Here is a 15,240-nt window from a genome sequence, read left to right on the forward strand (position 1 = left end):
CGATGCCTCTCCCTCCGAGGGAGAGCACTGGTGCTTAACCAACTAGTCCTGTCCACGCTCTGGTACCGGCTCAACACCCTGGCCCCGGCCCCGGGTTTCCTGACCCACCTCCAGAGATTGATTCTAGAGTTCTTTTGGTCAGGAATGCACTGGGCCCCTGTCGGAGTTCTTCATTTACCCCTGAAGGAAGGAGGACAGGGCCTGAAGTGTCTGTACACTCAGGTCCGCGTTTTCCGCCTCCAGGCCCTGCAGAGGCTCCTTTACAGTGCAGGTAGTTCGACGTGGAGCATATTGGTGCACGCCTTCCTGCGCCGCTTCCAAGGGCTCCGATACGACCGGCAGCTCTTTTACCTTTGTCCGAGAGGTTTTCCGCGAGACCTCTCCGGGCTGCCGGTCTTCTACCAGGACCTCCTCCGGACCTGGAAACTGTTTCTAATGACCAGGTCCGTGGCGGCCACCGTGGGAGCAGATCTCCTCACGGAGCCCCTGCTACACAACCCCCAACTCCGTGTGCAGGTGGCGGAGTCCCGCTCGATGCGCCAGAGGTTGGTCCTGGCGGAAGTCACGAGGGTCGGAGACCTCCTGGACTACGACCGGAGAGACTGGCTGGATCCCCTGATGCTCGCTCGGCGCATGGGGCTCTCCAGCCCCCGTACTCCCCGGCGCGTACTTCAGGAGGTGAAGGCCGCCTTGACCCCCGCTGCTCGGGCTTATGTCAACCGAGCCTTGCGCGAGGGCGCACCCTGCCCATCCTCTACCCCAGGCCCGCCGGACCTTTCCATTGGGCCCTTGTCCTGCCGATCCCGACAAACCCCTCACCCTTTCACTGCGAGCCGGCTGCATGAACTGCAGCTGGTCAGTTTTCAACTTGCACCACGGAAATATTTGTATACACTCACGCTTCACACCCTTCATGCCCACACCCTGGTGTCCCGCCCCGACACAAAGTGGCGGGAACTCCTGCCACCTTTGGAGGGTGAGCAACCTCGGTGGGCCAGCCTGTACTCCACCTTGGTCCCGAGGCCATCGGAGACATCTGTTGGCGGCTCCTTCACGGAGCTGTGAGCACGGGCGTGTTTTTGACACGGTTTACTTCCATCCCGGATACTTGCCCTTTTTGTAATGTGAGGGAAACCCTGGCGCATGTCTATTTAGAGTGTGCCAGATTGCAGCCCCTTTTTCGGCTCCTCACAAATATTCTATTGCGCTTCTGGCTTCATTTTTCCCCCCACCTCTCTATCTATACACTCCCCATCCATGGCCCCACAAAATCGCGGGATCTCCTGGTTAACCTCCTCCTAGCTTTGGCAAAAACAGCCATTTATAAAACCAGAGAGAGGAGGTTGGCCCATGAAACGTCCTGCGATTGTAGGGCCTTTTTCCGATCCTCAGTACATTCACGTATCCGAGCGGAGTTCCTCTGGGCGGCGTCCACCGACTCCCTTGACACCTTTGAAGAGCGGTGGGCGCTGTCCGGGGTTCTCTGCTCGGTGACCCCATCCGGTTCCCTCTGTCTAACCCTTTGATTGAGGGGAAGAGCGAGAGACACCAGCCCCAGCCGTTGCTGCTGTGGATACCATCGTCACTGTCATCTAGGAGGGGCCCTATAATACGTGGGTGTCTACCTCCCCACCCCCAAACTGCCCACCCCGCAGCCGTGCCCATCTTGCCGGGCACTCTCGGGGGGGGGGGGGAATAATCGGTGACACTGGGCGCGGCACTAGGTAACTCGAGTGGGTGGAAGACCACGAGTGTCGAGGAAGCCCCCCCGCTCTAGGCCACCAGGTAACTCAGGAGGGTGAAAGACCACAAGTGTCGAGGAAGCCCCCCTGCTCTGGGCCCAAGCTAGCCTGAACACTTCTCCCTCCTGAAAGGTGCTGTGTTATACCTTCTGTTGCGTTGTTTTGTTGCATACTATGGTTTATTTCTTTGGTAATTTCTTGTAACTGTCACAATAAAATTTTTTTCTGTTTCAAAAAAAAACCAAAACCTTCCCTGTCACCTTACCCAGGGAAAAGGGACCTACTTAACCTGGGGCTAATATCTCCCTTCTATCACTCTTCCTTAGCCAGCTGGCCTGACCCTGTCACAATAGCTACTTTTTGAATATGGTCTTTCAACCAGTTGTGCACTCACCTTATACTAATTTCATCTAAACCACATTTCCCTAATTTGCTTTTGAGAGTATCATGTGGGACTGTGTCAAAAGCCTTATTAAATTCAAGATATATAATTTCTCTGCTTCCCCCTATCCACTAGGCCAGTAACCCTGTCAAAGACGGAAATTAGGTTGGTTTGGCATGATTTGTTCTTGTCAAATCCATGATGGATATTAAATATCACCCTATTATCCTTTAGGTGGTACCCTTAATTAAAAGTCTTCACTTCCTACTGAGTCTGTGGCTTTGCTCCTGATTTCTGTGACAACTAGGTGAATGCTTCTCTGAGAGTCTCAGGAAATCACAGGTACCCACTTTGAGTTGATGTCCAAGGTTTTTCTTTGGACCTGAGCAATAATAGATTACCTGAGTTGCAAATGCTATGATTCACCTTCTGGAGGAATCTTTGGATGTCTCCTTTGAGGCCCACCCAACAGGTAAGGTGGCATTTCCATGCTGGCTTTTAGAGCATGGATATGGTGTTGGAACAGTGAGAAAAGTAACAGGCTCCTGTCCTCCATGATAAGGAGCAGCTATTTGTGAGAAATAAAAGCAAAAAAAAAAAAAAAAAAAAATTTTTTTTTTTTTTTGAGACAAAAAAATTCTAGTTCCAGTGAATTCTGTCCCATCACTCAAATCACCTGTAAGCCACCTTCCCCTTTCTCTCCCCTGGTAGAGATAATTTTCTATATTGCCCTTTTCCCTGTGTATATCTCCTCTCACAGACAAGGATGATAGTCTTATCAGTAACTGACAGGGTATTCTTTACCCAGACCATATCCCCGACTGCTAGGCGAGCTGTTGAAGGTACGACTTTCAACATGTGAAACTTATTTAAAGTTAATTTGGTTTTCTGTAGTCTTCTCTTCCCTCTTTTTAGGGCAAGGAGGAAGTATCTAACCTCAGAGACAGGTTTCAGAGTAACAGCCGTGTTAGTCTGTATTCGCTAAAAGAAAAGGAGTACTTGTGGCACCTTAGAGACTAACCAATTTATTTGAGCATGAGCTTTCGTGAGCTACAGCTCACTTCATGAAGTGAGCTGTAGCTCACGAAAGCTCATGCTCAAATAAATTGGTTAGTCTCTAAGGTGCCACAAGTACTCCTTTTCTTTTAACCTCAGAGAGGTGAGTAGAACCTCTCCTGATGTAGGACAGGATGATTGACCATCTTTCTTGCTTCCTGGTAGATGGACTCTTATAGCATACTAGTGCTTTTATTTAGGATGGGGAATACGAGACTGTCTTACCTCACATTACCACTAAGTAATTTCCCCTTATTAAGCACTTACTATGTGCAGTATAAATGTATTTTCCCAAAGAAGCTTTCAGTCTCTCTCTCACACTTTGTGCCAAGCTGCCAGGCAGCCATTTTGGAGTCTAGGCATCACTGGAGGGCAGCGGTGCTCCTATCATCTCACTTTTCCCCAGTCATTCCACTAAAATGCTCCCCATGCTAGAGTGTGAGTTATGTAATGCTGATTCTATTCCATTTGTGTTTTTCCTTGTACTAGAAAAATCCCTAGTCAGCTAGTTAAGACTGTTTTTCCAGCAGTGAAAATCAGACTGAGGGGCCAAGATCTGGCCCCTTATCTTGAGCTGTTGGAAGTTACAAGGCTAAGAAATGGATACAGTTTTTTCAGGGTTTTAATTCTCCTGCCATAGGGCACAACAGTATGTGTCAAAAGGTGAGTGTAAACACAAGTGTTGTTTCAGAATAGTGTTTTAATATTTGTTTTAGTATTTGTTTTTGGAGTTTGCACATTATGAATATTCATTACACACAATTTCATAGTTATGTTCTCTATTAAAGAGCCTATAGTGTATTCATAAATAATTTTGCAAAACATTTGATTGGGATACCATTCTGTTTAGTCAATACATATTTTCTGTATTTTTCTGACACCAATTTGTGTTTAAAATCTGTATGTATGTGTGTAAACATAATATGGCTGGCTTAAAAAAAAGTAAAGAGTTCCGTACTGATGCTTGAAAAATCTAAACAAATAAAATGTGTTGCTAAACTTCATCTTCTGCTTGTTCCCCACTGAAAGCTACAGTGTCATAATTGCTTTTGGTAAGGATTATCATCGAAAGATAAAACCATCAGGTCAGGAATAAGCTCAGTAGGAGATGAACTATTTAGAGAGCTAGATACACAAATCGTTTAAAATAACTGTCATCTTGTGTTTTCACTTGGATGAAGATGGCATACACTATTTTTATGTGAAGAAAAATCAACTGTTAATGTTTCATCATAAAAGGATAGATTGGAAAGGAATAAATTTCCTTTTGACTAACAGTAGCCTGTTGTCCAGTACAGTGATCCAGTATGGTCTCTACAAATCACACCATTCTTAGCAATTGTTGCTAGGTAGGATACATTTATTTTCCTTTAGAAAATTGTTGCTGTGATAGACAGCAACTGCTCTGCAGTCCCTCTGGTCATGTCGTTCACTTGGATTTTAAGTCTAAGCATCAGGGCTGTAGTATTTAAAGTTTGAGCTGGGGAGATGTTCTAGCTTGGAAATGCTACCATAATCAAAAGAAAAATGAGAAACTTCAGAGTAAAGCTTTATTACTCACTGTTCCTATCAATAAGGTAATGTACCTGTACACTTCTCCTGACAATAATAACATTTGTGCATCAGCAAAACAAAAAAATGAATATTGAACCAAATGACGTGTGAAGGCATTAAAATTTAGACTCTGCACTTGGATTTTCAAGAATATTTCCCCCCAAGATTCATGTAAGTAGAGGATTGTGCTTACCTAGCCCAAAGAGATGAACCCATTCACACGTGCAGTAGGCAACTAGTCAACTAGAAGATGAAGCATCTCACCCATTACCTGCCTGAGTTGGATAAATGGATTATCCCATATCAGCCCATATCAAGGCCAATGAGTACTAGAATTGCCACTGGAAGGTCCCAAAGGATGCACAGTGGAGGTGATAGTATTCTGTCGTGTTACCTTGATATGTCAAAAGACATAGTGCTTCAAAAATGAGGCAAATTGATGGCACATGATTATTATTATTATTATTATTAACTTACGTTACATAGCACCATCTGTATGCATTATGTTTGGCAGAGAAGTAAGTCGACAAGTTTGTTTCCCGAGGTGCTTACAGTTGAAAAATAGACATCTCATAATGAGAGAGAAAAAGAAACAGACACTGCCTGGCAGGTCCAGGCAGTCTGACAAACAAAATGACTTGAAACTTGGGCTATGCCTCTTAAAACTTCACAGGAGTATTTATGTAGGATGTTACCTTCACCTAGTGTCTCTTGAGGCCTGTCAGTGAGGAAGTGCCTTTTCAGAATAGCCAGCACTCATTCTTGAAGTAATCAGCCAGTAGGAAAGGTGCTGCATCTTCCTACCAAGCTGCCAGGTCAGAGAGTTAGTTTCTGTGGGGTATGACTGGCAGTGGATGGACTGGTAAAGGTCATTGCTCTGTTTTATTTCTGTTGATTAGCTATGTTCCTTGCATGACTTTTTAGGTGATGGTATAATTTATTATTCATATTAAGATAGTGCCTAAAAGCCCCAGTCATGGACCACGGCTATTATGCTAAGCACTGTACAAAGACTCATTCTTTCACCTTTTAATGATTTTACCATTCTTGGACTGACTTTTGACATTCACCTAGGCTGTCAGATACATGTGGGAAGGGACCCCTTTGTCTTCACTGTTTATAGTACTTAGCATGGTGGGACTCTGATCCTTGATTAGCATTACCAGATATTACTGTGATACAAATATAAATAATCTGGGTGAAATCATAGAAACTGGGGGCCACAATGATTACCTGAAGAGAAACACTTAGTGTGAAGTGTCTTATTTCTTTTATTAAAAAAAAGATAATTTTCTAACTTTAGCACCTCAGCCTGGTTTTAAGTGAATGTTTAATTTAATCCTAAAAATAATAAAAATTAGATGTGTGACATCCATTGTGTTATGCTGATTTTGTTTTAGAGAGAGGGGGGAGAAAGTTTGTCCTACTTAACAGCTAAGTAAGGCAATGTTAGAATGAACAATGTGGAAGAATGAGCACAGGGTTGAGAATCAGGAGGTCCAGAGTTCTAATTCTAACTCTCACTGATTCACTGGGTAACCTTGAGCAACTCACTTCTCCTTCCTGTCTCCCCTTTTTATATGGTTGATGAGCATGAATTTGTTAATGTCTGTATAGTGGTTTGAACAGGTAACACATTCTAAGTATTACTCTTAGACTCCAATCTGCAGGGGTTTATTAAAGGTGTAATTTACCAGAGTAGAAGTATGGAATTCTAACTTCTGTTTTATTCATAAACTAATAGTAAAATGCAGTGAATGAGATAAGTGCACTTGAAGTAAATTAATATTTTATATTTAATACTAGTGCCATCCTTGCTGCAAGTAACTTACTCTGAGCAATGTTTTTCTTTAAGTGTTCATGCGTTGTCAGTTAAACCGGTTACAGAAAGGACATGCAACAGATGAATGGTTTCAGCTGAGTTCCCACATACCATTAAAGGGTATTGAACCAGGATCTCTGCGTGTCCGAGCACGCTATTCTATGGAGAAAATCATGCCAGAAGACGAGTACAGTGAGTTTAAAGAGGTATTAAGTTACTTTGACAGTTTAATTTTCCTTGAAAGTTATTTAACATGCAAAATTAAAACATTTAAAATATAACCCATTAAATTAAAGTAATTGTCCAGCCTGGCAGTTTAACAGTGTATGAAGGCTAATGTGTTTGGTATTTCGAGGCTGATCTTAATTATACACCCTTTATGAAATTGTTAATGCACTACTCACCAAGCAATATATAGTGATATCTTTGCAGGAATAGGCTCCTCTTGTCGGTTTGTCTGAAGCTGTGGTATACTAGAATTCTAATGTTACAAGGTTTAATTTTTCTTTTTAGCTTATACTACAGAAAGAGCTGCATGTAGTCTATGCCTTATCACATGTATGTGGACAGGACCGAACACTATTGGCTGGCATTTTACTGAAGATTTTTCTTCATGAAAAGCTTGAGTCATTGCTCTTACGAACACTAAATGACAGGGAAATAAGCATGGAAGGTACAGTACAAATACATTAATTCTGAATTTCCTTTACTAAAATGTTGGAGAGAAAATTATAGTCCAGCACCTGCTTTTCCCACTTTGTGAATAAATCCAACTATTAGGTGTGCATAACACTTGCATGTGGCAATTTTTTTCTTCCTCCTCCATTCATCCTTTAAAATGAAGTGAAGTTACATATTTATTTCATAATGGTAAAATATTATTTCTTCAGATGAAGCTACAACCTTATTTCGTGCTACCACGCTGGCAAGCACCCTTATGGAACAGTATATGAAAGCTACAGCAACAAGTTTTGTTCATCATGCGCTGAAAGACTCTATTTTAAAGATAATGGAAAGCAAGCAGTCTTGTGAGGTAAGAACTTGGATATATCTAATTATGTTCTGAAACACTTGGCTTTGTTGAAGAAAAGATTATTGTGTAATGGTTGTTCAGATGTTCCATATTTTGTCTAAATTACTAGCTTTAAGGGAATGTTAACCTTTCTGAAACTAAATTCTGATTCCATCAGAAATCCCAGGAATTAGAAATAGAACTTCTCATGAAAGTGCTTTCTATATTTGGTACTCTTCCTAAAAATGTATTTGAAAAATGTGCACAGCTCTGCTTTTTAATGTAAATTTTAAGGGTTTTTTTAAAAATTGGAGCAATTGTTCTTTCATAATAGATTATAGATTATTCTAGACGGATAGCTCATCTCCCTCCTAATTTTGAGAATTTCTGGCCAATTTAAGGAGTGATTAGAGTCAGTTTTTGGAGTAATCTTTTATTTAAAACTTCATTGAATTAATTGCCGATTTTTTGCTTGCTGTATTTAAACCTACCCTACTAGTTTCCTCTTTTCACTCAGTGACTTAAGTATAAAGGGGTGAGTGAACCCATCCCCAATGAATTAAAATAAATTTTGAGTTTAAAAAAATGGATGATAATGAATGTTTTTATACTTAGCGCTGTGCACACACTGTTAGAACTCAAGAGTGTTGCCCCTCCACATTTTTGTTTGCCTGCCAGCATTGAAGCATAAGTCCCAAGAGGCTCCACAGCCCTGAGGCTTGTGTACGGCAGCACAACGCTTTACCACCATGCCTCAAATCATAATATTTAATTAATTTTGCAGGTGCCTACATCTGTTGGTATTTTAGAAAAGAAACTTCACTTAACATGCTGATTTTTCTTTTTTGTAGCTAAATCCTTCAAAGTTAGAAAAAAATGAAGATGTGAACACTAACTTAACTCATCTGCTGAGCATACTTTCTGAATTAGTGGAGAAAATATTCATGGCTGCAGAAATATTGCCTCCGTAAGTTAGTGCTTTGTATAAATAGCTGTTCAGATTCAATCAGAAATTTCATTTTGCGTAACTAGCTTTGTTTCTTACAAAAATTGATGTAGTAGCATGCCCTCTGCTCACCTATTGTAAGATTAATTTCCTCAGTTTTTGGGGCTGTGTCTGAGCACATACCAAATTGCCTCTGCATGACAGGGAAAAGCAAAACAGTGTATGCTAAGGGTTGAATTCTATTTGCTGCACAAATGCCTCCTGCCAGCTCCTGCATGAATTAGCTATTAAACAGTTTCTTTCTTCCTTACTGGAGGAAGAGTACCATCATAACTAGTAAGGGAAAAACTGGTTAGGGGTGAGGAGGGATAAAAGTGCCAAACTTCTGTGTTCCCATCGTGGAGGCAGGGATTCTCAGGCTGTTGTGGGGGGACTAGAAACTAGGGACCAATTATAAAGTGGCTGAATTGAACACAACCTTTTCCCCACCTCTTCCTGCTGAAAAAAGGGACATTATGGCATCACTAAAACTATGTGCCTGTGGTGAGATGACACTTTTACTATGAAAACATCTGTACTGATCACCAGTGCTGAAAGTTTAAATAAGAGGTATAGTTTTGGCCTTTTGACACCACTAATTTAGAATAGAGATAGTCATAACACAAGTTCTACTTCAAATTTAAAACCCTGCACTTACTCCATGGTTTAATTGTAAATCAACTTATCTAAAGTTGTCAGCATTATGTGCTTTTTATCTTCTTTAATCAGTTTATTAGTTTACTGCATCGCTAACAATTAATAAATCATAAGCAGGCTCCTGTATTTATCCGTGGTCAGATACCACTGAAATTTTTTGTGTGTGTTAGTGATAGTTTCAGCTGCCATCTTGTGTTGTCTCTCCTCCAAGGAACTGTAATTCTCCAATAGGTATGTAACAGACTGGAAGAATTTGCCTAGAAGACTCCACTTTGTTCTCAGGTGTTCTTCTTGGGAGAAGGCGAACATCCTGATGTGATTACTTTTAAGCACATCTGTATGTCCCATTGAATTTAAACGGAAGTTCCATTCACCAAATTAAACCTTTCATATAATTAATTTTTTTAATGGATGAAACACAGACAAGAATTAAAAACATGAGTCTTTAATCAGTCCCATTTGTTCTTTGACAAAATGAAGCCCTACTTGAAAGCAGTGATACAAATGCTGACGAAGTACCTGTACAAAGTATATACAGATGTAACTTTATGTTGGTGAAAGGCTTTCTACGGTATTTGTAAGTGCACATTTATTTATGGCAATAAATATTTTAAATTGCTTAATGTGTAAAGGCTATTAACTCTACTATTTTGACAGGACATTGAGATACATTTATGGGTGTTTGCAGAAGTCTGTACAACACAAGTGGCCAACCAATACCACAATGAGAACCAGAGTTGTTAGGTAAGCTGCTTGTCATTTCATTTGTTTGCATGTTATAAAAGTTCAGAAAGAAAAGGTCTTATACTGAGGAAGTGATACACATTGTTAGTACACTAGTTAGTTTAGCTTGCATTGCCTAGTAATTTCAGCATCTGTAATGCATGACATTGAATATTGGATTTTAAAACTTCCAAATAATGCAACAAAATGCAAGTAAATTCAAATTGTTGTGTTACTTTCCTTTTCACATATTTAAAGAGGAAAATATCCTATAGTTGGGTATGAAAAGAGACATTGAGACTGATATGCCTTTGAAACAATATAGTTGCATTGTGATAATGTTTGTGGATGTCAGAAAATTAACTTATTACCTCTCAGTAGGCTGTGTAGTAATGCAGTGCAGTCTATTTAAGATTGGTCCACTTATGATTGTAAAATACAAAAGATAGTTTCTTAATCAAACACACAGATTCATTATAGTTTTGTTATTGCTTACATTTTACAAGGCATTTTCTAAACTGCCAGACAGATGATTGTTTGTTAGGATGTATAAACTGTCTCCAAGGGTTAAAACAGGCACAGCAGTAGTTTTGCACAGATGTTTTAATGTCTCGGCCTGTCCACTAACACATTATCACCTTTAATGTGCTTTGGGGTAACTGATCAAGATAGCAAACTTAAGGGGAAAGCTCTGGTTTAGAATGAGAAAGAAAGTGATTACTGATCCTCTTCTGATTAAAAAATATATGAAAGCAGCTGTTTGCAGTTCTCTGTAGGTTGGGAAAATCTTCCTTTGCTAGACAGGTGCCTAAAGAAATGTAAATCTCAGTCTGTCTGCAGAGGTCAAAAATCTCAACCATTTTCATGGTTAAGTGCTGACTCAAAGCTAAGGGAAGTTGTTCTCTGTTCTCAGATCCATTTTAATACTTTTGACTGAGACCTCTTTTTTTACTGCCGTGTTCTTTATGGAACTCTGGGATTTAAGGCAGAGAAAAGGATTCCTTTTCCACGTTGCTGCAAAGAGAACTGTCCTAGGAAATGCAGCACTCGTTCTTGTCAGATTTGCCAGTTCATTATGTTTCAGAGGAGCTCAGTTGCTTGCTTGTAATTTAGAAAAACAAATTGGTATGGATAATAGCAGAAACATTCATAGTCGTTGAAAAACTAGAACCAAAACTGGAAAAAAAAAAAGAAATGTTATTTAGGTAGGCTGCATCACTAGGGACCCTATAGTAGAGGGACTAAGGAATGCCTTCGGAGGAATGTCTAAGGACTTAGCGGTTTTGATTAGCAACACTGTTTTTCCTCAATTGTTTGACCTTGGACCTAAGATCTTGGGCTGCAAAGTGGACAAGGGAGAATCAACTTAATGTAGGGAGTCATCTGACAATGTAGAGGTAACAACACTGCATTTCTTCCAGGCTCCAAACGAAAGTTTGGTGGTTGAAGCAGTGATGGCCACAAGAAAGACTGGATGCACCAATAACAATGTTCCAGAACACTCAGTGCCAATGCTGATTTACTTGGGTGCTGAACTGACCAATACTGAGCTGAAATACTCAGCTTTGGACGGTAAAGCCAGGCTTTCATAGCTAAAGCCATGTTGTGTTTTGGAAGGTGCTGTCTGCCTTAGTCATGTGCTTTCCCCAAAACAAGCATCGGGAGCTCAGAAACCCATGCACAAGGATATAGATCTGGCCCGGCATAAGAGCGAGACCAGTCTTCGCTGCAGGTGTGATAATAGCAAGATATTCTTAACAAACATATTCACAGCATCTAAGATGACTAGTTAAACTGTTTTAAAGAGATTACTATTTCCACACCACCTTAAATGAATATACAATTTTACGCTAAATACAAAAACTAAATTATTGAATAAAACACTTTTCTCCCCTTTCAGTGGCTTCGTTTTTCTCCGACTGATTTGTCCTGCCATCCTGAACCCAAGGATGTTCAATATCATCTCAGGTGACTATGCACTTCAGACTTTGAATACGTGGTATTGGTACAATAGTTGAAATGAGTTACCTTAATATGTCACTGTGCTCACTATATCTTCCAGGCCAGGCTACTGGCCATTCTTGCTGAATTACATCTTTCATGTTTCATGTTGCTGCTTTGAACACTGTTTGGCCAAAAAAATATTTTAATTGGCTTGATTGGTCTTTTTGTTATCATTCTCATGGTTAAATTTCTAATATTCAGGCATCAGCAGAAGAAATAGATAAAGCCTATGTTTCTGTCTTAAACACAGTCTCGTTTTAAGAGCCTGTAAAATATGCCCTGCTGTCTTAATGATATATTGTTCAATCTGAACATGATTGGTCTAGTACAGGGGTCCTAAAACTTCATTGCACCGCGACTCCTTTCTGACAGCAAAAATTACTGCATGACCCCAGGAAGGGGGACCAAAGCCTGAGCTCTGCCACTCCAGGTGGGGGGGCCAAAGCCCAAGCCCCAGTGCTCTGGGTGGGGAGGCCAAAGCCCAAGAGCTTCAGCACCAGATAAGGGGCCTGTAACCTGAGCCCAGCTGCTGAGGGCTGAAGCCCTCGGCCTTTGGCTTTGGCCCCAGGCGGTGGGGCTTGGGCTTGAGCCCTGGGTGGTGGGACCCAGGCCCCAGCAAGTCTAAGACAGCCCTGGTGACCCCATTAAAACGGAGTCGCGACTCACTTTGGGGTCCTGAACCACTGGTCTAGTAACAATCACAAATTACTTAAACTTTTGTTTTGCCTTCAAATAGTATTTTAATTTTGTTTCATAATTAAATGCCCAGAAACATAAAATTGTCCAGTGGTACCTCGTTCCCTTCCAAAATGTGGAGAGTGACTAAACTTAACCCCTAAAAGCAAGGAAATACAAAGTTTGGGATACATGCCACCCCCAGGATGCAATTTAATTCTGCCCTATTTGAGTGATGCCTCAGCCCACCAACAATACAAATACTAGAACTCTACACTCTCTTACAAATGCTACAGAACACTTTAGAACAGAACATGTGAGTTGGCAAGGGTCCCCATTCCTGGCTCACCCATAGGAAGAAGGTGCAGGGAGAGGTGTTCGTTCCTGCCAGTGAGTCAGGGAACCCCCTGATCCTGGTTCATATTTGGAGGTCAGGGAGAAGGACTCATTGCCTTCCACTCCTAAACCACTCCCAGCACATGACTTCCCTCCCAACTTCCCTCTCCTTACTCACCTCTCCTATCACCCTCCCTATTTATCTCAATCCCCCTTCCCCTGCAGCCCCAAACCCCTCTTCCTGTATTCTCCCCACTCCCTATCCCTCCCTTCAACCTCCATGTGCACTGCTCTGACATACACCCCTTATTCCCCTTCACTACTCTAAACTCTCCTTCCACCCCATCCCTTCACTCTGCAACAACAACAAAAGAATGAATGTTATGAACAGTTCATGTTAGGATAACTGAATATCGGGGAACGCGTGACCAAATGATCTAGTGACTTGCTCTCTTTTGATCACGCTGAGTTCCATTGTTCTGGAAACATAATTATGTTATGCTAAGTGTCGTTCATCTTCCCTTATTTAACCAATGCTAATTTTTTGACAGTATTTCTGAAGTAAAATGAGACTCAGCATATGGATTTTAGAGCAATTTAAAAACTAGAAATGTTGGTCTTGTGGCAAAACTTCAAAAAACAGAATGCAGGCAGAGAGTACGTAATGTGCACAAGACACTTTCCTGAAAACTGCCAAATGTAGGCTCTAACTCAGTGCATAGGTGCAGCTCAGGTTCAGAGACTACAGCACGTCTCCTTGAGCAACCTCATTACTCTGACAGCACGCTGCCTGGAAAGTCTCTTGCTTTAATAGCACCCTAGTTTTGTTGAACATTCACATTTCAATCTCTTTGGTTTGGCATTTTTTCCATCCCAACCTAACCTGCCGAACTGTCAGGTTAATAATTCAGTTTTGCCTTTCAAAAGGGAGGCAGTGAGTACTGTGCACTAGCTGAGAAAAAGGCCAACTGACTGAAATCAGCTGTGGGATGATTAGAGCCATATTTGAGCCCCAGGTGTGTGTAGAAAGCTACAAGAATTTTGTTTTAAAATACTTTTTTAGGGAGCAGTATATCAGGAATCCCTTGCTAAGGTGACCCCAAATTTGAACCACTAACGCTTTGCAGCACCCCCAGGATGTACTACAGATTACATGACAATCTGAATAAGTATTGTCATGTAAAATAGCCTTTAGAATAGTCCCATTTAAACAAAGTGATACTCAACTTTAATTATAACAGAGCTGGCTCTCTGCTAATAACCATCTCCTCGTACTAACATTTTCACGATGTCCCATTTCTGGCAATGGGATGGACGCAAAGAAATCCTAGCTGCTTGAGATATACCTTCAGCACATGAATTCTTGCCTTTTGATTAACGTGCATATGTTTACTGTACAGATTTACAGATAAAACTTAAGTTGGTATATGATGTCTAGCTTGTATTCCTTTTTCCATTGAAAGAAAATGGGCATGGTTAGTAATTTTTAATTTAAAATATAATTTAGTAGCCAGAGTTACATGACACTGCAGGATCACTTGCATGTGGATATAAAATAAAGAGCTCCAGTGTCGTCATTCTCTATAGGTATATTCTTGAAATGAAAAACATTCATTAATCTGATGATGAAGTACTATCCTGCTGTAAAGAAAACTTCCAATTTTTATAGAAGTTTTTCGGTTTTTGCTTAACACACAAAGGCTAAATGTCCATCTCTAGCAGCCTTTTCAGAAATCACTACTTTTTCATTTGAGTGTGTGAGGAGTGTATCCAAGGATGGTGGGATTTTCCCCCCACAGGTAGAAAAAACTATCCACTGCTGTAGGAAGTCTGGTTTGAAAATGCCACATTGATTTCCTTTAATGCCCCCCTCCCCATGCAATTCTGTTTGCAACCAGTTTATTTTGGTTGTAATACCAGGATCACTCTTTGAGTACTGGATAGAAAATTAATATTTTGACGTGACCAACTGTACAAGATTTTAATTGTAGTTTCAATTGAAATCAGCTGTGAATGTGTTTCTCTCAGATTCTCCTTCTTCCACTGCTGCAAGAACACTGACGCTGGTCGCCAAGTCTGTGCAGAACTTAGCAAATCTGGTTGAGTTTGGAGCTAAGGTGACTATGAATAGTTAAACTGTAATTAAAGAATGTGAAATCTTTGCCATATATAGCATAGGTCAAACAATTTCTAAAAATAATGATTATCCATTTAGTGAGGTGTATTCTAATGTTTAAGTTTGGTCCACATGGTATGAAAGTTTAACCCCAGTTATAAAATATTTCAGATATA

General features: G+C 40.9%; 1 protein-coding gene across 2 annotated transcripts in view; it reads left to right on the plus strand.

Annotated features, from left to right (window-relative positions):
• RASA1 (RAS p21 protein activator 1) overlaps positions 1-15,240 on the plus strand; it is a 125,968-nt gene that overhangs the window by 96,572 nt on the left and 14,156 nt on the right. For both annotated transcript variants that reach the window (XM_074952822.1, XM_074952824.1), the window contains exons 16-22: positions 6,590-6,762; positions 7,070-7,229; positions 7,447-7,589; positions 8,420-8,535; positions 9,868-9,954; positions 11,834-11,901; positions 14,977-15,065. In XM_074952822.1, the coding sequence (XP_074808923.1) occupies positions 6,590-6,762; positions 7,070-7,229; positions 7,447-7,589; positions 8,420-8,535; positions 9,868-9,954; positions 11,834-11,901; positions 14,977-15,065 (836 nt within the window). The remainder of the gene's footprint in view (positions 1-6,589; positions 6,763-7,069; positions 7,230-7,446; positions 7,590-8,419; positions 8,536-9,867; positions 9,955-11,833; positions 11,902-14,976; positions 15,066-15,240) is intronic.

The sequence above is a fragment of the Natator depressus genome, chromosome 5 (assembly GCF_965152275.1).
Source record: "Natator depressus isolate rNatDep1 chromosome 5, rNatDep2.hap1, whole genome shotgun sequence".
Lineage (NCBI taxonomy): Eukaryota > Metazoa > Chordata > Testudines > Cheloniidae > Natator > Natator depressus.